At 40.2% G+C, this 24,569-nt stretch overlaps 1 protein-coding gene and 2 long non-coding RNA genes across 3 annotated transcripts; 2 read left to right on the top strand and 1 right to left on the bottom strand.

Annotated features, from left to right (window-relative positions):
* Positions 1–955: 955 nt before the first annotated feature.
* Positions 956–2,757, bottom strand: LOC143378811 (uncharacterized). Its single transcript, XR_013088368.1, has 2 exons — positions 2,615–2,757; positions 956–1,107 (listed from the first exon to the last, which is right to left on the bottom strand). It is a non-coding gene; the product is annotated as an uncharacterized LOC143378811 (long non-coding RNA).
* Positions 2,695–11,019, top strand: LOC143378279 (uncharacterized). The gene is made up of 3 exons (XM_076830050.1): positions 2,695–2,886; positions 4,950–5,094; positions 10,075–11,019. Exons 1-3 carry the CDS (start codon positions 2,695–2,697, stop codon positions 10,344–10,346), a joined length of 609 nt encoding a protein of 202 aa, XP_076686165.1. The 3' UTR covers positions 10,347–11,019.
* Positions 11,020–13,536: 2,517 nt separating this feature from the next.
* Positions 13,537–24,054, top strand: LOC143378883 (uncharacterized). The gene is made up of 2 exons (XR_013088381.1): positions 13,537–15,671; positions 15,715–24,054. It is a non-coding gene; the product is annotated as an uncharacterized LOC143378883 (long non-coding RNA).
* The last annotated feature ends 515 nt before the right edge of the window (positions 24,055–24,569 follow it).

A 24,569-nucleotide genomic window follows, 5' to 3' on the forward strand; every position in this document is an offset into this window, starting at 1 on the left:
TGGTTCACGAACTCTACGAATATGCAGCCATCATTCCCATATTGTTCAACGACCGTTCTACAAAACGTCCACCACGGCGTACCCTCTGTTTTAACAGTTTCCAGGGCAATTAATGCCGCACACGTAATCCCCTCGTCCATTTTTCTATGAAACACTGGTTGCTGCGGTTCAAGTAGCTCTCGCAAACGCGGCTTGAAAAGCACGGAATTATGTATGAAGGTTAATTCCTTAGACTGATGGATGTCTGACCACAAATAGAATATTCTACTGCTGTGCCCGACGTTCCGCTGAACCGAGTACATACACACAAAGTAATTTTTGTGTTCATTAAATGTGACTGGATCAACGTTAAGTTTTGATTTTATTTGGAAAAAGGAATGGTATTTATTCCAGAGAATTTCAACGGAAATTAATTCCATCGAGTCAAGTAAGTCTGAGCATAAACGTGATATTCTACTGCCGACTTCAATGCTTGTCCAAAGTGGATGGAAAATAGTTAACTTATTTCCCACAGGTATAACGGTCGACGTAATTGATTTCAAAGTATAGTATTTTCAAAGGCGGGAGATGTTCAGATAAACGCTTAAATATCGAGTTGCAGAGAATATTCCTGTAATTGAAATTTAACAATGCACGCAACGTACACTATGTGCAATCGTTACTTCGTATTGTTTCTAACGCTGTGACTCGTCGTTGATACCAGATTGCTTCTAAAAGATAGGGCTATTAGATTATCAGGTACACCGGGAGTGGGTGTAAACTAATCCCTTCTGTTATCACCACTTATTCGCTTGGAAATGCGATATACCATTTTTACGTGCCGTGTATGGAAGATAAACGTATTAAGTCTTCTGTAAACTTTGGAAATTGGGGCGAACTGATTAACTGACACGCCTCGAACGTATATTCGCACACTTCGGGAAATAAGGGAGTACGCGAGTTGCAGCGTCCAGAGTAAATTGGCATGGTTATTTCAAATAATTGCAATGTCGACACAATAAAAATGTTAAGAGTTCTCTTAATTAGTAAATTATAGTAATTGTACCAATTTCTTCAAAATTAAAACTCTTATGGGTGTCCTCTTCACGGAAATTCTTTTATCGATATCTACAAATATAAAAAAATACATATGTGCATCATGGGAATCTGTATTTTCACGATCATTTATAGAATTCTTTAATAGAGCAGTAAGTTTCATTTATCTATTTTTCAACTCCATTATTCGTTGATCTTGTGAATTTTCATGGAACACATACATGCTTCTCTACCATTTTAATCAAAGGTTACAATATTTACTTGTAATACTTTCATTCTCTATATGTGTCTTAGATATAAATAAAAACTTTAAAATTTTCATGGGCTGGTACAATTACTCTCAGAGCTGGATTAAGGGGTAACACCACTACAGCGGCACAAAAACGTAGTGTACGTTTGACAATAAAATTGTTTGAGGGTAAACAAATAAATAAGTGGCAACCTGTTTAAACGCATTTATTAAACACATCTTAAGTACTTAGTTTAAAGCTATTTTTTTTCTTTTCTTTTTTTTTTCAAAATTAATCGGGAGAACGCCAGGAATCCATTGGTGTCACTTTCATATTTGATATGATGAAAAATAAACAAATTCAGATTCTGTAGAATCTGACCGGCTGGCGTCGAGTCGGGCTGCAAACGCTTTCGCCGGTTAGTCGTTTTCTAGACTAAAAATTGAATGAAAGTTGAAATCACGTTAGTCACAACCCAAGAGCTAAGGACCCTTCAATAACCGGCTTCAGTTCTGGCGTATCACTAAAGCTAAATCATCAAAATTCAAACTTTGAATAACGACTAACCGTAAGTACCTTTTATCTAGATATCATCTAGATAGTATCTTTGCCCAACTCTGGTATAAAGATATAATGAAAGTTGAACCGTTATTCAAAACCCAAGGTGAAAGGCCTTCGAATAACCAGCTTCATCTCTGGCGCTCTGAATAAAGATGTTAACTTATACGATCTACGAATAACGGACAACCGGAAAGTAGCGTTTATTTAAATATTATCTTTGCCCATCTGTGCCTTTAGAGGCCCTAAGCACATAAAAGATTTCGAGGCCCCCTTATACAGGGTAGTCACTTCAACGAAATGTACAATTTCTTACACATTTCCGAAAAACAATTTGACTAAAATATGTTTCTAACAAAAGTTAGATTTTAGAATTCAGAAAATTTCAATGTGCCCCCTTTCTCCTGATGCCTTAAGCACGTGCTCATTTTGCTTATTGGTTAATCCAGCACTGATTACTCTATTCCTCTGACACATCTCTTAAAATTTTGTAGGTATATATTATCGGTGGTAAAATAATTAAAATGAACCAATCCAATTTTTCACTAAACACAAGGGTTGGCTATTAAAACAAAGCCACCACTGCCACATTCTTCTCTACGCCCCGCAAGACCAAAATCTTTCCATTCTCATAACACGTAACAGCATTGCAACATTATTAAACGCATAAAATGATATTTAAAAACGGCGAAAAATCACATTTCCCGCATCACTGTCAACTGATCGAGCAGTGATGGAGCGACACATTCACAGATTTTAAAAATTAGTGTAGAGATTTACTATAATAATACCTATTTCGAATTCTCGGCGACGAAAGTACGTATTTGTTAGCGCACGCACACTGACACCGGGCGCACGATTGTTTTCCAGGATGATCGGTGCGATGCCAGCGGTGGCAGTCCGCCACGAGCGTAAACGGCAGGAAAAAAGGTTAAAACGCCCCAGTCAGCTTTACCTAGGGGGCCAATGGATGCCACCGCCTCAAGGCTCGCCGCCCACCCCCAGTCCCCATGGCCACAACAGCCACCTGGAGCCTTTACCCGAGCTGTATCTCTGTGGCAAGGTAATTCTCCGCTTACGTGTGCGCCGCAATAACGAGCATCAGCCGCGCTAACGCGAGTATTTATTGATTTCAAGTGGATACACTCGACCCATCGCTGAGACATCTGATAGACTATGACAGACGATCGCCTTAGCCTTCCATATCGTTTTCCGCCAAGCATTACTGCCAGTTCAAATATCGATAAAAAGATTGTATTAAACGAGCAGAATAATATCGAAGTAATATCCTGCGCTTTAGAAAAATATTCTGCATAATAATATACGTATAGAGTTTGCTGAAATTTCGAGACAGGTTCGAAGGGTTAAATTATTTGCGTCGAGAAGAATCGAAGAACACCTTGCCATTTTCTAATTTGAGGCTTCGTGTTTGAAGCACAAGCGATTAAAATTTTACAGAGAAATCTACAGTGGGTCACTAACGTATTATGTCACGGTTTAAGGGGTACACGGGTATCAGGCGGCCAAAATGAACGGTTCCTTTTGGGTTGGATTTAAGGACGACTAATAATTCATACTATTTGCACATTTTACAATACTTTCTTGCGGATATAACACGCATCTTAAGACCAGGGAACCTGAGAAATATTACAAATTAAGGGATTTACAAAGCGTCAAAGTGGGCGCTGCGCAATGCCCGCGTTAAAACGGTGAACATCATAAGTCGGGAACGGATTAATATTTTTAGTTGAAATTTCAACTGAACCTAGAAAACACTCTTCTCCGCGATGTGGAGCTCGGTAGAAAAATTTCGATCATAATTCACGGAGTTATACAACAAATATCAACTTTGAAGGATTTTACTGAAGTAATCCTGTGATAAATTGTTTTGTTAAATGTTGTTAAAGTTATGCGATCTTATTGAGCGAGTTCCGTATTGCGGAGAGAAGTATTTTGTAGGTGCAGTTAAAATTTCAACAAAAAATATCGATCTGTTCTCGAGTTACGATGTTCGCCGTCTTGAGAAACATAGTTTTGAGAAAAGCGGCTTTAAAGCCTGCCGCGGCGTGTATACCTGCATTGGCCCGCCCGGTACTTTTTACGCTGCAACTCCCGCAATTTTTTGAAATTCCCAATGAAATCTTTTTTAAAATACTTCTAAAGCTTGTGGCTATCATAAACAATCGAAACAAAACTTTAAAATTTTTATTTTTTGACCCCGAAATACTCCTTGAAACAGAATAACTTTTGCAAAATGGGTCCATACGACTTGAGTTTTCTTGAGAAGCTAGACGGGTTAGTTGACTAGGTGGCGTGTTTCGTCGTTTTGAGAAAAAAGTGCAAATGTTACGAAATCTAAAATACGTAGAAAAGGTGAAGTTAAATGAAAAATTGTGGGAGTGTGGTGAAACACAGCTTGAAATTCGCCTCGCATATTAATAATCCTGCTCACTTTCACTGGTGCATTGTACAGTAAACGATGCCCAGGCTACTATCGCAAAGGGAACGAGAAGGGTGGTAAAATTTTAAAACAAGCAAGTTCAATAACCTCGGTAGCACCCTCTTACCCTTATTCAATTAGGAGCCTTGCACGCAATTGATCTTTTACCACCGACCAATCGTGTCACAGCCACTGATTTCGGGCTCCCAAACATCAGATGCTTCCATCTCGGAAACGAAGCCTCAGTTTACGAAATGGCAACTTTTAAATTCCTTGTTCCCGTTTGGAACGGCCTGTATAGTGAAGTATCTCTATCGTTAAACACGCGATACTACCATTCCGTCTGACACGTGGAAGGGTGAGTGTCAAGCGAGCAGACAGTTCAATGACTGAGTAGAAACTTTCTGTGATAACACCGCGCCGTGATAAGGGGTATCTGTACTCGTGGATCGTGCTTCTATCGCTCCGACATTTTCGAGTCATTTCGAGTGTCCTGAAGTCGCGAAGGACCGAGTCACAGAGAAACGGAACTATCAGAAGAAAATCGCCCGTTCTTGTCTTTTAACGAGCACTCGAACGACGGCTGCGAATCGACGCGGCGTTTTTGTGCGCGACATCGCTCCGGGGCGATTCGGCGCGGCCGTCAGGCGCGGGAAATTATTTAACGAAAGCATTGTCATTCACAGATATCCGGGCTACACGCGGTGGTGGTGTGCCTATTGTTGGGCGCAGTGGTGCTGGTTGTTGGCTTGGTCCAACTCGCCCCGGGTGCAACGACCACCGACCACAGACTCGCTCTGCTCGTAGCCGGCACTATTCTGCTCCTCCTCGGTGAGCGTGCCTTTTTTCCTCCCCGCTGTGCATGAAACTCCGCGTGGGAAAGTCTGAAACTCCGTCAGAATACACCGAGAGCTCGGCAAATGCTCGACGGACAGTAGGTCAAGGAAACATTTTGCTGCTTCATTTTTCCTCGGCACAGGCGACAAGCTGAAACTAAAGGACTAATTTTTTTTATACAATAGAACCTTTATTATTCCTACTAACGAGGAGCCAGTTGGACATTACCTTCCCGGCGTCGTGAATTCCATTTGCCAGGCGACGCGAACGTGTGCACAGTGGTGGTTGAAAGAAATTTTAAGCGGGGATATAAATTTTGAGATATCATTTTTTTTATTTTTTTATTTTTTTAGTGGAACTACTTACTTTATTTCTGACGCAGTTCGCTGGTTAAATTGTCTTTGGCCGGTACTGTGAATGTGAACAGCGGAAATGTTGAATAATGGTTTAAATGGAGGAGGCTCTAATTAGTAGCGTACTTTATAAGAATGGTTCTGTTGCAATTTAATGCCGATATAAGTGGAGTTTTATTTACCGGATTACGACTAACGGGATTTTAGACGTAGCTGGGTGTGTGGGGAACAGCTTGAAAAGACGTTTGTCGCTGTCAGAGACTTTATGGCCTAATCGTATTACTTGGAGCTATTCATTCGGTGTAACTAAGTTACCGTCAGTTCCCGACGCCGTAAAAATGGGCGTGATGGCCGTTTCTTGACTTAACCACGAATCTTGGAGGATATTTTCCTGGATCTGCTGAGAATGTTGACAAATACTTGTCTTCATTCAATTTTATACAGGGACTCGTACCTTCATAGAATTATTAATGATGTCATAACAAGTTTCAAATAAACGCGAACAAATCTGTTTATGTAGGATTTCAATGAATTAATAATTCGGAACAGAATCACGAGAGTAATTCTGAAATGTTTACGAATATAATCTATTATTTAATTAAATGACATGAACATGGAAGTTCGGAGGGAGCGGGGGAGGGCAAAGGGGGCAGATGCCCCTCCCCTCCGGCTTCAGAGAAAAAATCGTTTATTTTAAAAAAAAATACTGATCTTTATTAAGTGTATACTAAAAAAGTGAACATTTTTAAATTTCGGTCTTAAAATTTTAATTAAATCCGATTCGTCGATGTCATCGCCAAGAATGTTTTTTTCATTGCTGTGTTTTTCTTTACCATCACCCCAAAGTTGCCCCCCCCCCCCCGGAAATAAGTCTACGGACGCCTTTGGATTTGAAATTTGCACAGATACAAATTGAGGTGTGCAATTAATATTTTCAACTATGAGTGAATCTTTTGTTATTTAATTTTATGTGAGAATACAGGGTGTCCGCGGGAAGAGTAAACAGCTGGATATCTCCTAATGTATTGGAGATAAAAAAATTTAAAAAAATATCACGTTGCATGGTTCGAGGTGGCCAATTTATTAGCGCAGACGATTTTTTTTTATTATTATTTTAAAAGATACGACGGTCAAGTTCGGTTTTTTAAATAGAACTATTTTTTTCGAAGGGGTGACTTGATAGTGCGTTCCAAGAGAAATTCAATAAGCATTAATGTATACACTTGATTTCCACTTTTTTTTTTTAGATTGTTTTGTTGAAACAGATACCTACCTGCCAAAGGTCTGGGTTAGGAATTGCAGGCCCAAAGGCTGGGCAATTCTTTTCCGTCAGAAATGCTACTTACTAATGTTAATGTCTCAAAACGTCATAACATTTACTCAATTTTCAACTTCAATAATCTTTTATTTCGCACTTGCTTCTACGCTCGGATGGCCGGTTCTTTTGGGAGGGATGCAAATGCGATTGGCCCTAATACAATCTGCTCCCTATAGTTTAGAAATTTGGTCTAGCAACTTTCGCACCTCCTCGCCTAACCAATCGAACTTGCATCCCTCCCAAAAGAACCGGCCATCCGAGCGTAGAAGCAAGTGCGAAATAAAAGATTATTAAAGTTGAAAACTGAGTCTGAATGAGGAAATTGAGTAAATGTTATGACGTTTTGAAACATTAACATTAGTAAGTAGCATTTCTGACCGATAAGAATCGTCCAGCCTTTGGGCCTGCCATTCCTAACCCAGACCTTTGGCAAGTAGGTATCTGTTTCAACAGGCAAGGCCACCCGTGACACCAGCAAAACCATCCCCGGTTCTTGCTAATTCAGCGGGTTTTCTTGCAGTGAAAATCAGCAAATTTGCAAGCGCAATATCTCAAAAAACCAGTGGAAATCAAGTGTATACATTAATGCTTATTAAATTTGTCTTGGGACGCACTATCAAGTCACCTCTTCGAAAAAAATAGTTCCATTTAAAAAACCGAACTTGATCATAATATCTTTTAAAATAATAGTCGAAGAAAAATTCGTCTGCGCTAATAAATTGGCCCCCTCGAACCATGCAACGCCATATTTTTAAAATTTTTTTATCTCCAATACATTAGGAAATATCCAGCTGTTCAGTCTTCCCGCGGACACCCTGTATATACCAAGAAATTTTCTTCAAGCTTGCCCTGCTTCACCACAATCCGTAGTCACTTTTAAGCCATCCTACATTTACATCGGTCACGAGGCAACAGCTTTCCGTCACACATTGAACAGACATAAATATTGCCCATGAGAAACTTTCGAATGTGCGCGAGCTTTGGGTGGAACTGCGAGAGGGTTTATAACATTTGCATGTTCATTGAACTTCGTCAATTAAATTCATTATGCATCGATATAGTCGAGGCACGGCCTTACCCGTAAACTTACATACAAATGGCTCGCAGAGCCTCGTGCCGTTCACATAAAATTAAATCTGCGAAGTACTTTAAAGGGCATTAATTACGGAACTCTAATACGGGATCATATTGCTGCGCTCGGCATGCGTCATATAAATTTGATTAATCAAATCCTCGCAAAGTAAACTAATTACTAATCGACCGCTGGAACCGCTGATGCTTATTTCCCAAATGAAATGCGGTTCGCATTAACGGACTTGTACTTCTGAATCGGAAATACATAAATTAACGCTTTGTACGCTCGATATTACATAAATTAGAGGATAATCGTGTTACAGACTTCTTGTGTTTCGCAATCGTTGAGTTTACACTCGCTTGCGTGCTACGGCAGTGGTACGGCCCAATCATTGGTCAGACACCAAGTGTATGTGTATGTACATCATAAAGGAACAGGTTTCTCATTCAGAATACAACTGCAAGGTGTACGACGCGGTCTGGACAACCTTTATGTTAATTAATCTTGAAGCTGGCTAGTAGAAGAATTCCATAATTACAATTAAGTAAATAACATTTCCTAAAAATACAATTTCTGTACAGGGTTTCTCTATCAGCCTTCCTTTTCGCGAACCAGACTTCGTTTTCCAGGAAATCAATTTCGAAAATGGAACCGATCCCTGGGTAAACGTGCAAGTACTCGATAAACTTTCAAAATCGATTTTCTTCAAAACAGTACGTCGTTCCGAAGAAGTCATTCTGCACCTTCAACTTGGCTTTGCACAAACAGTCATTTCAACTGCGACTGGACTATATCCATTGTCACCTTCTGTCAAATTTTAATCAAACTCAATTTCCCCACAATACAAGCTCCTATAAATTAATTTGGTTCCACACTTTCGATTCGTGTTTACTTATAAAATCACCTTCCACCAAGGGCGTCCGGTTGACAGGCGGCGGTTGGTTGCTCCTTTGAACGCATTTTGCAGCGCTAATTTAATTAAAATTTAAAAATTAAAAACATTCACTTTTTTAGTATAAACTTAATGAAGATTAGTTTTTAAAAATAAGCGATTTTTTCTCAAGCCCCTTGCCCCCCGCTGCGGCTGCCCATGCGAGTTACCTCTTAAGGGGAGGTTCTGGTCTAGAGCCCAAAAAATAGGCGATATTTAGGAATTAATTAACGGAAAACTACTATATATAATTTAATGGGACTTGTTGCATTGTATTAAGGATGTCTTAGGTTATAGAAATATATTTTTTGTTTTATAATTAATCATTGCAGACAGCCTTGGGGAGTCGTTAAGGGTCAAGGCGTCAAAAAATTGATCCAAATCGGTGGGAACTCTATCTCCAAAAGTTATTATCCGATTCGACTGAAACCTTGTTTATTTTGAAAATTATTCTTTTGGCTAATGGAGGGGGGGCTAAAAATGACAAAAATTACATTTTTTTTAGAAAATAACGACACTTCAAGTTTGAAATCACTTTTCCCTGTATTTTTCGTCCTTTCATCGCTTTTGAAAATTATAAATTTTCAACTTTTTGTAATTTTTAGCCCCCCCCCCCCTAGCCAAAAGAATAATCTTCAAAATAAAAAAAGTTTCAGTCGAATCGGATAATAACTTTTGAAGATACAGGTCCCACCGTTTTGAGAACACTGTTTCGAGAAAAACGCATTTGAAGTTTTACGTGAGCGCCGGAGTGGACGGTTGTTGCCCGTGCATTTGCCGCTACTCAAATGCCTATAACTTGGGGAATTTTACGAATTTCAACAAATCCTTTTAAACACGTATTCCTAAAAGACTGAAAATTCGAAAAATGAAATAAAAAAAAATCGACATTTAGACCAGAACCTCCCCTTAAATGAGCAGAAATTGGGACATTCATCTTATCACTGCAAAACAAAAGAAACTGTTTTAAAAAGTATCAACATACTTTCAACTAAACAAACATGTTTTTTTTTAAAAGCTTATGTCGTTAATAAACATCATGCCAAAGAACAAGTCTCAGTTTCAATACGTTTCTTTGTAATTAATTGAAACAGAACTGCTTCATTTTAGACAGCAACGACTGCCTAGTACCCTTAAAGAATCTAACCACCACTCAACTTTCCCCTCGAAGCCTCTTGCTCAGTCTCCCTCGACGAGCTCCCTAACTTCAGAACGAAATGCGCACGTCCCTAGGCAGACAGTCCCCCGCAACACCTCGCCTTCAAAACTGTCTAACAAAAACCCTGACCATTTTCAGGCATCATTCTAGCAGGCGTGAGATGCTACGTCCTGCACTGCGTACCCCTACCAAACGAGTCGCCGGCGGCGACCCCAGTTCCGCCGCCAGCTAACGACCAACCAGGACTTCCCAGGGGCACCCTGGACCTCCTAGTGGGCCATCAGAATCAGCCGGAGACCGACGCCCTGATGCACACCGAGCACCAGCAGCAGCAGCAGCACCATCACCATTACCACGGCAACCACAAGAAGAAACGCAGCTCCCAGGGCTCCCACTCCGACGAGGCCTAATGACCGACGTCAGAGATTAACCGGCGAATTAGCTGGATCCAGTTAGTCAGCGATGAAAGTAACATCCGCTGGAAGGACGAAACTTCTCGGCGACTGCAGACCAAACTAACAGAGATCGCGAAACAGCAGAGGGAGAGCTGTCGGAAAGTAAAACAAAGATAATCCGTTTATGGGTGGGGGTTGGACGGGGGGGGGTGGAAAGATGGCCGCCTCTTCTCTGGGGCAGTCTGTACGTGTATATTATACTCGATTCTTTTATCTTTTGTAACTTTCTATATATATATATATACTTATATACATACATATACAATACATATATATCTATATATATATATTATACGTATATCGTGAGCGTGTAATGCGTAACGTGTACTCAGCTTAGACTCGTTGCTGAGGAAAGTGCACTTTTCTATCTTGCCTGTGGGGTGCTCGAGCTCTCTATCTGGCCTCGATAACGGCTCACCGGCCGCCGATATTCCACCCGCGCGCGAAACGCGTCCTGGACCCGGCGATTTCCATGCGGGATGGGTGTCGTTCAGCGCTCCCCGGTGGGGAAACGAAGGGCGGAAATAACGATGGAACACTTTCTACGGGTAATCGTTCTTTTGGAGGTCACTTTATCGCGATTCCCGCCGGGCTGGAGATTCGATCGCAAGGATGATTCACCGGGGAATCGCGCCGGACAGATTCTACGGCTGATCCCGCGAATCCGAAATTAAAGGAGCCCCGATTGAATCTCATTAAAATACACTTGCTCGATATCTACATTGGCGCAAAACTGTTCGCGCCGAGAGCCCGCCGAGGGACTTCTCATCGCCGCGCTATCGATTGGAGCGCGAATAGGATCGCCAGTGACGGCGAGCGTTTCTCATTGCTGGGGAAAACTGATTGATATTATTGCTCTTCCACGACGGCGAGATCCACCGTCGAGGCGCGAGACGGAAGGACGGCTTCCCGCCGAACACCCTGCACGCAATCGAGGAACAATTCGTTATCACTATGAAAGACTAACTTCTTCTTTTCAAAAACCAAAGAAAGCTGTGTACAAAAAAAAAACGTGTTATAGGTATATGTAGAATAGGTATGTTATATGTATATTTCTCATGCGACTGCGGTTGGAGGCAATGTTAATTGGCAGCTCGAGGCCACTTCTGTTTATTTAACCGCTTACTCCGTGCCAGAGGTGGGCAAGCATTTTATTTAAATAAAAATCTCGAACGACGAACGAAAGTTAAAAAACAAAATTATTCGTCAAGTAATCTGAAGTTGAAGTAACTTTTGTTCGATCCGTTGTTTAAACAATCTTTTATTCAGTTAATAATTCCAACTCTGCTCCGTGCTCCCTCGTTTCTACACAGTGGTCGTCAGAAGAAAGTTTAAAACCCATATTCGTGCGTGTCTGTGTATGAAAGTTAATACTACTTAGGCTTTACGTACTACGTTTATATCACTCGTCTGTTTTACAACCTTCCAATCTACGGGGCATTTTAAGATACAATACCTCCCGAGGGAACGTTTAAGCTTTCTTTCCACCGCTACTGAAATTAACGAGACACCGAGCGTAGGTCTGTAGACCGGCGTCGATGAGAGAAGAACTGGAATAGCGGTGATAGTCCCTTAATAGCCTCGAGCAGCTAATCGATGTTTCTCCGACTGTGAAGCGTTCTACGCACGAGCATATTGGAGCAGAAGGTAGCAAGCATAGAGCTTAAATTTCCAAGTAAAAATCAAACAGCGGAATGGCGGCTGAAAAGGTGGCCGAGTCGAGCGAGCCAGCAGCGAGAAATTAGGGGAACGTGGGGAAAGAAGAAATTAGGTTCACCGCGCACTGTCGAATTCGACAGCGATGCCTGAGGAGGAGGAGTATGGTTTCGCATGCCAATCTGAGAGTAACAAGTTCCGGGCAATTTTGTTGGGTTTGTGATAGCGCGGAGTAGTTGTACTTTCTAGAGCTTTCTCCTTTCTTGATGCTATCTTCTTCTGTAGCTTGGTATGCGTTAACGAAAACCGTAGGATAGGGTACGATGTTAGAGTGTTAGAAGTCTAACAGAATTGGCCTAGTTGCCTTGGTAATTGTACGATGGAATTTTCGTAGACACGTTTCGAACTCGAGGGATCAGCCGCGCTGCCAACGTTCTCGTTGAATTATGTTCATTTAATAGGCCTACTATCTAACGTTATCAAACATATCTACCAGTCTGGATCGCACGATGTTCATGGGAAGGGCGGAAGGCTTTCGTTAGTCTAATATCAGAATACAACCAACACGAAATGGCAGTGGAATTACTAAAGCGAACTGAAATTCGAAACGTGCCTGCGGAAAAGAATCTGCACCCAATCCTTTCTCGATAGCCAGTAATGGTGTTTCTTTTTTATTCCGCAACGTGGTTTAATTTCGATACTGAAAGATCGAAGGAACAAAAGGGCCTCGGATATAAATATTCAATTGTATTAATTTACAAGAGCCGTCGTTTCTCGACTGCACGGGTATCGTTAGCAAAATTGCTGCGAGGAGAAAAGGGAAGAGATAGTCTCAACGTTTCCGTGATCTCTGACTTCTTTAATTGCGAACGACTCACTTGTATATAAGCTACCTAATTCTTACCGAAATTCTTTTAATTCTTCACAGTGCATTTACGATGCTGACTGCAAAAGCGTAGTTTAAGATTCGCGATAAGTTTCATGGTGGAGAGTGGCATTCAAAAGGTTGGGTATCTCTGCGGGGAATTTGATTTCTGTAGCGTAGAGTCCAGGAGAAAATGTTAAGGTGAGAAGTCCCTATGCAGGGCTTTAGGAATTTTTTGCAAACTTACCAATGCGCTAATCGTTTCGGAACTTTAAGGGTACTTTATAACGTTATAACGAGTACAAAAAAAATTACGACAGTAATGTTATGATAAATACAGAAGGAATGGGGCAGTATCTTAAGGGGGTAGGTTACCCTCGACAGCCCAGAATTCGGCTCTTTCTCAAACGCATATTCTGAAGTCATAAATGAATATACAGATCATTTTTGTTTTAATTTTTAAGCGTCGTTTTGTTGACTTTAATGCGCAAAATGAAAATTTTAAATATATTTATAGGGAAAAGATGCATTTTTATAATCTGTAAGACAGTCTCCATCTTGTGCAGGAAGCAAAATTTTGTTAAACAAATTAATACAATTTTTAGGTTGATGTATATGATTTTATCTTTTTTAGTAGGAAAAATATTTTTTATCTTTCTTTAAAGAATTTATATTGAAAATGTACTCCCAATACATTGAGGGGAATAGTTTTCTGCAGATCCCTGTAAATTTTCATTCAAATCGTTGGAGCGGTCTTCGAGATTTTATGTTCACCGTTTTGGAAAACGTAGTTTCTGGGAAATCGCGTTTAAAGTTGTACATTTTTTACTGTAATTCCTTGAATTTCTGGAATTTCGGGGCCGGGTTGCGCTTAAAATACGTAGAAAAGATGTAGCTAGCGGAATATGCAAAAATCCTAAAAAACAATTTTCGGAAATTTTACGGGTGACCCCTTAAACAGATTTTATTTTGAGGTGCAAAACGGCGCGGGTTGTACGTCTCTGGTAGTTACCTAACACCGACCAATACATTTTTTTCAATTTATTTGACAATTGTAAAAATATGAACCTAAAATGGTGCAAAAAACTTGCATATTTTAAAAATAGCTGCACTTCATACAATAAAGTGTGATTTTCGCCAAAAGTTGCACTATATTTGTTTAAAAAAAAACTGGTTAGAATGAATATTTTTGTTAATCCTTTAGGTTCGTGTTGTGAGGAATATTATAAACTAAAAGTGTGCCGAATTTGAAGCTGATCAGTGAAATGGTTTTTGAGTAATCCCCAGCGCCAATTTCGAAAACGTGGTTTCGCGAAAAGCGCGTTTAGAGTTTAAAGTGAAGAAAAATTGTACTTTATTTGTACTTACAGCTGCCGCAGGCTAATCTGCTGTTCCTGGGCGATACAATAGACCGTCTGCTTTCTAAAATAACGCACAATCTTTTAATTTATTGCTGTCTGCGAGTTCGGTCGATTTGTAGGGTCTTCTCCCCTTAAGCAACACAGCCTGCATGAGATTTGTTAGAAACTATCATTTTCATAAAAAATACTACTGTTTCTAATTATTATACCCCCTAGCTTCTATATTCTAATTTTCGAAAAAGTCTGTATATACATACAAGGGTTTCTCCCTGCGTCTTCGTTACCGATTTCCCATTCCCCTTGCGAAAGATAAACGACATATGCACCCAAACTTTTGATCAGCAACGTAGCGAATAAGATAGCTGTATCTTGAACTGCGACTTTCGCGATAAGCTCTGTCTCGACCAATTACGTGTGTACAAGGCCTACTAGAACGTATCACGGTTGTATCACAAAATGACGTGTCTAGAACAAGATCGACGAAACGTTTATCAGCACGTTAATGTTCCGTACAAAAGTCCTTAGATTGATTTCTTTGTATATATCATTACTGTTGATGAATTTCTGTCTCGACCAATTAGACGTTTACAGAAGCCGTTCGATCGTATAATTTGTAACGTTTAATATACAAAGCGTAGTTATATGGTGTAAAAATATTGCGTGCGAAAACGATCATTAGAAAATTGAGAATTTTCATTTCCTCGGCGAATTTGATCTCAGAAAGACTTCCTTAATTGTCTAACACCCTTTTCCTGCTGTTCAGGAGAAGGCTCGCGAGCCGTGACGACCGACCCGACCGGCGGGGATTAAAGAAAGTCGAACAAACAAAGAAAATATCGAGATAGATTATAAAGAACAATAAGAAGATCGACGAGCGTCGCTGTGAATTATTTATCTTCTCTATAAATGTAACTCTCAGCACCTGCACCCGACTTCGATGTTATTTTTTCGAGCAACATTTTCGAGCGGAGAGAAACCGTAGTCTAGCGTCTCCAAAGATTTTACGGCGTAAATGCGATCTAGATGTGTCTTTCAAGTAAAAGAAATGTTTGAATTATCTATTTACACTGCAATATTTATACTTAAACCGTTACCAAAATTCTTCTGTGCCTGTGCATCGGGGAGGTCCTCTTATTAACCGAGACCAGCTATAAGCACCCCTCTTCTAAAATTATCTACACGATGATGCGTTGACTTTTAACATTTTACGGATCTCAGTATTTTAAGAAACCCTATTTTAAGGGGGTATTCTAGTTCAAAACGCACTTTTTTACACAAGTTTTGGTACCTTTTCTTATGGAGCAATTATACAATTGCTTTCGTCAAACTTTGCTTCATACATCTATCCATGTTTCAGTAGTGTTTACAAATTTTTGTAGAGGGGAACAATTCAAATTTGTGGCAGTGCAAGCGTTTGAACGCATTCGTTAAAAAAAGGAAGTCTTCCCATGATTGCCGTAATTTCAGCTATTCTGTTCATTCGAAATAAAAACGACCAAAGTGATTCTTACTTAGCACGAGTTTGGCTATAGTCGGGTACTAAACCAAAGGAAATAATCGATTATTAAAAAAACGGAGGCACTTTGAAGTTCGACTATCGATTTTTTCAAGTTCTCCGGACCTTGCGGGGAGTAAAAAACCGAGAAAAAACATTATCACGAATTAATTTTAGTACAGACGATAAAGACGCATGCGATGAAGTTATACAAAAAATCTGGAATCAATCCGTCAAGTAGATCTCAAGATATTAAGACAACAAATTTCGAAAACATGGTTTTGAGAAGAACGCGTTTAAAATTTACCATATCACCTTTTCCAGACACCTGTAACTTTTTTAATTTTAAGAGTTCAGATATGAAGCTTTTTTTAAAAAAAGAAAGAATCGATTTTTAAAGTAGAATATCCGTTTACGTGTAAAAAGCGCGTTTCACTTTAATGGCACGAACGTTCTTTTAAAATTCTCCTACAGTCTCTAATGTTCGCAAGGATGCTGAGGCACATATTAACCGGGAACTAAATCACTTCGTCGCATAAAATAATTGTATATCCATGCCATCGTCACGTGCTTCGGTTCTCTTGGGACTTTAATAATTGTATTCCTTTAATTCATCCGCGCGGCAAAGCCTCTCGATGCACAGGCGTGCACGTTCGACTACCGTTGGGGTCCACTTAAAGTTATTAAAAAAAATGTTACACCTATATGTATATGAGCAGTTATAAGGTATTTTACAATGGGCACTGGGCGAGCGAACCCGAGATCCGCGGGGCCTCTCGGTTTCTCCTCGATCGTCTAGTGCGGTGATATACATAATATAATAGCGTCTGTGCATAAACGAAAAAAAAAAGTATATACATACACAGGTTGATATGGTAATGACCGATACACACGAGTTTATCTCTAATCTAATGAAGTATCTGTATCTTAACTGTAAGTCGATAGATCTAAGTACAGCGCGAGAGGGGGAGAGATGATAGAGACGAACGAGCACGCGTATAAAGTTCGACCTTCCATTTAAACGATCTGTGTAAATAATTTCGTAATTTATAGGCAGCTCTCAATGGGACTTTTTCTAATGCGCGGGACCTTCGGGTTCTCCACTGTCTCGCGCCGTTTTTGCAAATTCCACACTGTCGGCAAGAATCGTCGTCGTCCACGTTGACCGTGGCGGATGGTATCGTCGCCGATACCCTGGGCCATGCTTATTTGCGGCTCGTTACTTTCCCGCGATGATCCCTGAGTTTCGTCGATCGGTTGCGCGAGCAAAGGGACGTTTTACTGTTTTACGCTCGACGAGCTGATTGCCGTTAACTGCGCCGCACCGTTTTATAAGCCAGGGGCATTGAAGGTGTCTGACATTTCTACGCGATCACGCTTACGATCGGTTCAGCGAAAGCTTCTTTGCTCTCTGCGATGATGCTTCGTTGTTAAGGCCATGTCTACTTTCCTTTCGTTTCTGGTCTCTTTTTGTACCTTCGCGAGTCCCCTTTGGAATTACACTGAATTCTCGTTATAAGCTCATTTCAACTGTGCGTTGTATGTGGGGTGGCCAACCGTACTATAATATACAGCGTTGTGCTATACTTTTGTCTAGTGTACTATATACTGTTAGAAACAGATATAGTACGTAAAAATACTATATTCCCAATGCATCAACAAAATTCCACAAGCTTACTTATCTTTTCATTCTATGGCTAAATCGAAACTTTAATTTGCGAATTTGAACTTCAATGGAGAGGAAACTGTCTATAATGAATTGGCGAGAAGAGGGAAACGGTGCCAGTCTCTCATAAGAAACCACCTCGTTATATATGGTAACTTAGAGTCTCAGTGCAATCAAGCGGAATTAATTAATAATGCGAAATGCACAAAAATATACGTTTAAAATTAAGATGTTTTAATGTGGTTTGCTTTTGTGCCACTTTCCTCTGAAAAGTACTATATTTTTCACAATATATGTACTATATTTTTTATCACATTTGGTCGTATAGTACTATATTTTCCCGAAAAGAAGTTGGCAATACGAGTTGTATGCTCGGTCGCTTTCCCCAGCATTTCTTGGAATCCTTCGGTCGAGAGTGAGAGAACCCGAGAGTCAGCGAGAAGGGACTCGCTCGTGGGTTCTCCCACTCTCGCGACACTCTCACTGGCGGCTCGGAATAGTTGACGCTATGCGTTGTAAGCTCGCCGCCAGCCCTGAGCGAGCCTATAACGAGAATTCACTGTATTGATATATTTTCTAGTATTGCGTCGATTGCTGTTGAACATTTTAGTGTTCACAGGGTGTTTCACGAACCGTGGGCATAATTTAATGAATATCACACATAGGAATAAATAAAAGTTCATAAAGTTCAATAGGACACTGTTCCCAAGTAACTACTTTCGCTCAAGAGTATTCTTCTACGTCCGATAAAAAGGAGCCACATCTTTTAGCCTCGTATCACTTCATTCTTCCCCCCTAGAGAAGCGCATGTCTCAACGAACGCTGGTATGAATCTTTTCTATTATCGCATTTGTGTGCTAAATTCAACTGTAAAGTTATATCCACTCTTTACGAAACACTCTACATCGGCACGCTGTGATCCCCCATTTCCAGCGACACTACATTTTCACAATGTCTCCAACCAGACAACTGTTTCCTCAACCGCGCCCAAATTTCACTCCCGTTTTTTTTTTCTTTCCGCTTTCTCGCCAAGCGTAGTAACAGCGCCGTTCGAACTGTAAACTAAGAAAGGTACGTAGCTCTTAAGAATAACTGCGTTAACATTCTTTTAGACGATACTGAAGAGAAACAAGGCGGGAAGAGTCTAGTCTAACCGGAAGCTTGTAATCGAGCCTACCGTACGGAATACCTCGGACCCCGAGAACTTGTAGCCAGCTGGGCTGAACGCGATAGCAATAAGAGTAGCGTGCACATCTATTTCTAACAAGTGATTCCCATCGAGCCTGATTTCACCCGCAACACGGAAGAGGCCGTCGTTCATGAGAGATCCGCGCAGCTGGCTGCGAGGCACGCGTTAACACTGTGTCTGGCGTCCGCGTGCTTTCGCGCCGAGGGAGATTTACAACCTGCGCACAATATCGGCGCGTTTTCGCGGTCATAGTCTCTGGAAAGCATCGAAACTGCACCTGGGATGGACACGGTGGTCGTAAAAAGCTGCGCGAGTCGCAAAGTTTACGGTTCTAAGCTTTCGGAGCCGGAGGTCTGGGAACCTTACCTCCCCAAAAAATGGCACACCTCGTGTTTCAAAACCTCGAAGCTGTAAGCTTCAGGAGCGCCGCAGGTGTCACGACCTCGCTGTATCCCTTCCAGATGCAATGCTGTCCCAGAAATCCCCGAAAGTTTAACGCTAGGTTTACGGAGATTTCTTATATAAGTACCTATTTCTACGAGCGCCCGTCAAAATTAGCGGGTAAACGAAAATACCCATGTTCTTTGAAAAATAGATTTATTCAATTTAAGGGGACGTTCTACCCTCTCGGCCGAAAATTCGACCGCTTTTCAGTGATGGTTTTTATAATCAATTAAACACTTAAGCTTTGCGAATTTTGGGGGGTATATTCTGCCACTCTTGAAATACAAGATAAAATCATTGTTGCTTGTTTATTTCATTTGTTTACGTACTTATTTCGCAGTGAAGTTGGCGCCTTCAGAATTCGACCGCTTGCTGGCGGTTGCGATTTCAGACGACTGGATCATGGGAAATAAAAGAATGAAAGATATTTCTAATTCGCGGGAGTATGCTGCTCTCCTCAGTTAAACTGTCCTATCTAGCATTTTTTCATTTTTCGAGATATGTTGAAATATTTTAAGTTCCACGCGTCCTTTTACCTTTTAAGTAAAGTTAGAAAACTCCACGTGCTTCGTAAAGATTTATAAACAGTATAATGTATTTAACTTAACTTATTTGCAAATGGTTATAATATCCTATCTAAAACAATTAATCAATTGGTACGGTAATAATACATCACCTACCGGTACACCTATTATAAAAAATTATATTAGGCTGTTACGAAATAATGACATGTTTTAATTTAAATGAAGGAAAATAAGGACGGTACAAAGTAAATGATAAAACTTCAGTTTTCTCGGTTGTTTCAAAATGTTAGATAGGACATTTTAACTAAAGAGGGCAGTATGGTTACGCGGTGCACCGCGGAAGAAGAATTTTCGACAAGAATTATTAAAATGACGGTCGATGAAAGTTGCAAGTACCAGAAATGGCATTTCTATTCTATTTAATCGATTTAAGAAAGGGAACTATTAAAAAAAAGGAGGTAACTTATTCGCGATAAACCGGGTGACCATACTTCTCCAAATTAAAAATATGTTTGGTTTTTTATTCAACCCCCAGCAAGGGGTGAAATTGTGAAAACGGCAACTTCACTGCGAAATATTTAAGTAAACAAATGAAATAAACAAAAAACAAAGACTTTTTCTTGTATTTCAAGAGCGGTACAATACACCCCCAAAAGTTCGAAAGCGTTAACTGTTTCTTTCATTATAAAAACCATCACCGAAAAAGTGGCGGAATTTTCGGCCGAGAGAGTAGAATGTCCCCTTAAATGTAACTTAAGTATATAATATTAAGCTGCTAAACTACTAATAAGTAAAAAAGTATCTTCCCAGAAATTATCACAGAAGTGGTAACAATAATATTAACGTTATACGATATATATATTTTTCTTTTATACTGCGACTGCAACTAAGCTACTAACTTATCGACAAAGTAGCAATAAATACTGCGGTCATACGATACATCATTTGAGATATCGGATCCTATTACCGTTACATTTATTACGGGAGTAATAATTTCAGGAATGAAGCAAACATATTAAGATTATTTATGCAATTGGCGGATCCGTCGATTTGACGGGTTCCGTGGAAATAGGCAAACTACATCTTAAAACTTAAAAGGCCTAGAAGGAAATAAACGCGTGTACAAATTCTCCGAATAGAACAATTCAATTCACGGTACAAATCGGTTACAATTAATGCTACGTTTCAGAATTTGAAATCCGTCAATTTGACGGGTGCCGTAAAGCTACTGTTAAGGGCGATTTAACCGGAACATTCTCTGCGGCAACGATCGCTGGGGATGGGCCGGTCGACTCTAAGGGGCGATTTCTCGAAAGCTCGCGCCACTCGGGGTGTTAATTGCGTTAATCGTTCGCGGCGGTCCGAGGTGCTCCGCGTCAAATACTCGTCGGTGTACTTTAGATGATAAGAGGGTGGACGAAGGGAGGGGGACGGGGATGAAACGTTCGCCACGCACAACGTTCAGAACTCTATTTCTCGTGGGATTATGTGATCTTCTAGCTTCTAAAAAGTACGTTATATTTTATATATACACACCCGCCACTGTCGCGCGAGGCTCTCCGTGTTCCCACGCCAATCGTGGCGGAATTAACGAACCTGCGAGAGGCCAGGCCGCAGACACACACGAGTATCGCCTAGTTTCCGTTCCGACGGGGCCGGGATGGTCCCCTCTAGACATCAAAGATCAAACGGTTCACGACCAATTGCAAGTGAAAAGAGAGAAGAAGGCAAACCTTTCGTCTGTGTGTTTACGTGTGGATGCGTGCGAGGGAGAAAGAGAGACGGGGGGTGAGGGGGTGGAAACGCTCGAAGAGAGACGATCTTTTAATATTTACCTGAAACACACGTGCATATGTACATATGCTATTTCTCTGGTATAGTATTTGTTGTACGTTTACACGCAGAGCCATTCGCACGTGTCGCATGAAAAGTTACGTTCGTGCCGGTTACAATTATATCGTGGAACCTTCTTATCGCACACACGGCTCCGAAATTACTTGGTGGCCGGGGCTTCGCATGCATGAAAGCGACACGATCGTTTCTCTTGTCGCATCTGAGCTGTCGTCGTAACGCTTCGCGGGTGTACATTTTCGTGTCCAACTTGGAGGCAACCCCTTGGCCGTTGCTGATTCCCCTCTGACCGTAGTACAGTTTCACGCGGAGTAATGTGAACGCGACGGGATTTCTGAGGAATCGCCGTGGCCAGAAGAAAATCAAACAAACTCTGTTCCGAATTATTTCTGTGATTATTTGGGAAAAACAAAAATCAGGTCGAGCTTAAGAATAGCTATCGAGCCTCGCCTTCTTACTGCATCGTTAAGACTTTCTGCTTCATTTTCGACTATTTTTGCTTGCGAATTATAGTCTTTGTAACTGTCTACGCGAAGTGAGTGGGTGTAATAGAGACGTGATAATAATAATAATGGAAGGGAGCATGTTCTTCTTTGGATCAGACTTACAGCTAGCTACTCTGGATACTTGCAAGCAGAAACGAAAAAGTAGTTCGCGGAAATTATGGTGGCACTTCGTCGGCGTGGAAACACGCCGAGGAGCTTGCACCTTGCTTCTCGCGAGTTCTCGCGTCGATATGCTTCGGAAGTATCCGAAGGCACTGTCTGAGTGGCCCTGAATTAAGGGGGCATTCTACTTTGATCGGCCGAAAAATTAAGCCTTTTTTAAAGATTTTTTTCTCCGTGGATACAACATGTAATGCAATAAATCTTTTTAGAATTTATTAAGCTGCTCTTATATTATGCAAGAAGAATTTGAAATAATTTTCTTGATTTGTTTTAAAACTCTAAACGCGATTACCTCAGGACAATATTTTTTTCAACTGGTTCAGGTGATTGCAAAAAAACTATTTGACCAATCAGTCTAAAATTTTCACACGTTATTCAGCACATCAGTGGGCATCGCAGGGACCTCGGAAACCTTTTCTGATTAACAATTTCATACTTTTTACAGGGCAAAATGAGAAATTCGCCGTATTTTGACACTTAAACTTCAAAATTTCGCTATCTTGTTATTGTTTTATCTGTCAAAACAACTCTGTTCCCAACGATAACCATAGTCGTAATGACTGCAACGCACTTTGAATTTTTGGCTTTACGTGTGTCGTTCTCCCGCAATCACCTGCACCAGCTACATCGCTTTTGCAAGGCGCTCACATCAGTGCGATATATATTTAAAAAAAACTGTCAACAATTGAAAACAGATTTTTTTTATACTATCAGCATGTGTATCAATAAATAGACAAAATATTGTTTACATAAAATGATTTAGAATTTCGAGCGTAAAGAATTCTTAAAACTTAAAAGTAAATGTTATCGGCGCACCGGTTCGGTCTATTTTTAATAAAGATTTCCTTTCAAGTTTTAAAAATATTGTTTACGTTGAACATTCCGTTTACTAAAAAACAAATCCTCAAAAAGGACAATTTTTCACCACTTCACAGAGGAATGACCCCTTAAGCAAAGCTTTCTAGGCAGAAATCAAGATAAATTTGAGGGGGCATTTTTGAAAACTTCACGCCACTCGAAGTGTTAATATGGTGTGTAACATCTGACAAGTAACTATCATAGTTGAAAAGAAATTTCCTTTCATTTGCACTTCGCTGATAGGAATTTTGTTGATTTACAAGCGTGAAGAATCGATGAATAGAGATTTCTAAATGGTAATTAATAATCAACTGATAATAACAGTGTGATTGTATTAATGAATGGTTTTCTATGGAACAGGCATTGCAGTATGGGAATGCAGAATTTTAAACTGTTCACATTATACTGCGTGAAATTTAGTTTAAACTTTAGGCACAATATGATTGATCAAATATACCATTCGATTGAGGTATATTTGTTGTAAATCACAGAACCTATCGAACAGTGATTCCTAACCGGTGGGTCGCGAAGTGTTTTGTGGGGGGTCGCCACGGATACTTTTGGTTGACGATTTTTAGCACTTATTTATTTTAATATCGTGGTTACATTGCCAGTACCTGTTACTGGTGGAACACTGATTTTTCATAAATGAAAAAAAGAAAGTATTTACCTTACCTTATATGGAGGGGAGGTCGCAGGTTATTTGAATATTATAAAAGGGGGTCTCGACTCCAAGAAGGTTGGAAGCACTGCTGTAGAACTCCTGTGTACATGCTTTATTCGATAATCTCGTTGGCAGTTTCACCTTGGGAACAGTGTTTCTGTAAGACACGTGAAAATGATTCTGGGAAGATCGAATAGTTTCTCTGCTGTTCGGGAAATGAATTACGCGACTGCGGGCTCGCGATGACACCGAGGATGTGCAGGGAAATTCGTACCGTGATTATTACGCATGGAGGGCCACAAGTACTGTAACCTTATATGTGATTCTACAGTAAAGAAAAAAAAATCGTGAATAACAGGTAAACAAACTCTACTGCTATTGTAACTTTCAGAGTTTAATAAAACGTTTTCACTAACAAAGAAGGCGTTGCGATTATAACGACCTTCCAATAAAAATAAAGGTATGTTACCAAAGAGAATTGCACGCAAGAGGACTTCTTTTCTCCGCACCTCCTACACTTATGCGCCGCAGCTTTCGAATAAACAATTATTCTGGAATTGATTCATTAAAATTTTGAATGCCAAGTGTTTTCTCCTTCTTGTACCAGTGAAATTTCAGTGCAAGCTGCAAGAGGAAATATACGAGATTCCTATTTCTTATCGTTTCATAATTTTTTGTTACTGACATTAATTTAATTGTGGAACCTGTTAGTGATGTGCGATATTGGTCCCAACTATCGATAATGCTAATTGAAAAAGTGTCGATATTGATAATTTGGGTACGAAGATACCTTATCAATTTACCAATTAAAAAATAATAATCATATATTCAACAGAATATCATTTTGGATTAAAAAGAATTTTCTAAGATAAAATTTGTTATATAGCATTAAGAGATTACTTTATTTAAATTAAGATTAAAAGTATTAAAATGAAAA

The sequence above is a fragment of the Andrena cerasifolii genome, chromosome 1 (genome assembly GCF_050908995.1).
Source record: "Andrena cerasifolii isolate SP2316 chromosome 1, iyAndCera1_principal, whole genome shotgun sequence".
Lineage (NCBI taxonomy): Eukaryota > Metazoa > Arthropoda > Insecta > Hymenoptera > Andrenidae > Andrena > Andrena cerasifolii.

Excerpts from the sequence above, each read along its gene's own strand:
- LOC143378279 (XM_076830050.1), top strand. The coding sequence starts at position 2,695 with ATGATCGGTGCGATGCCAGCGGTGGCAGTCCGCCACGAGCGTAAACGG. Across the intron at positions 2,887-4,949 it reads AGCTGTATCTCTGTGGCAAG|ATATCCGGGCTACACGCGGT; the intron begins GTAATTCTCCGC and ends TGTCATTCACAG. Across the intron at positions 5,095-10,074 it reads CACTATTCTGCTCCTCCTCG|GCATCATTCTAGCAGGCGTG; the intron begins GTGAGCGTGCCT and ends GACCATTTTCAG.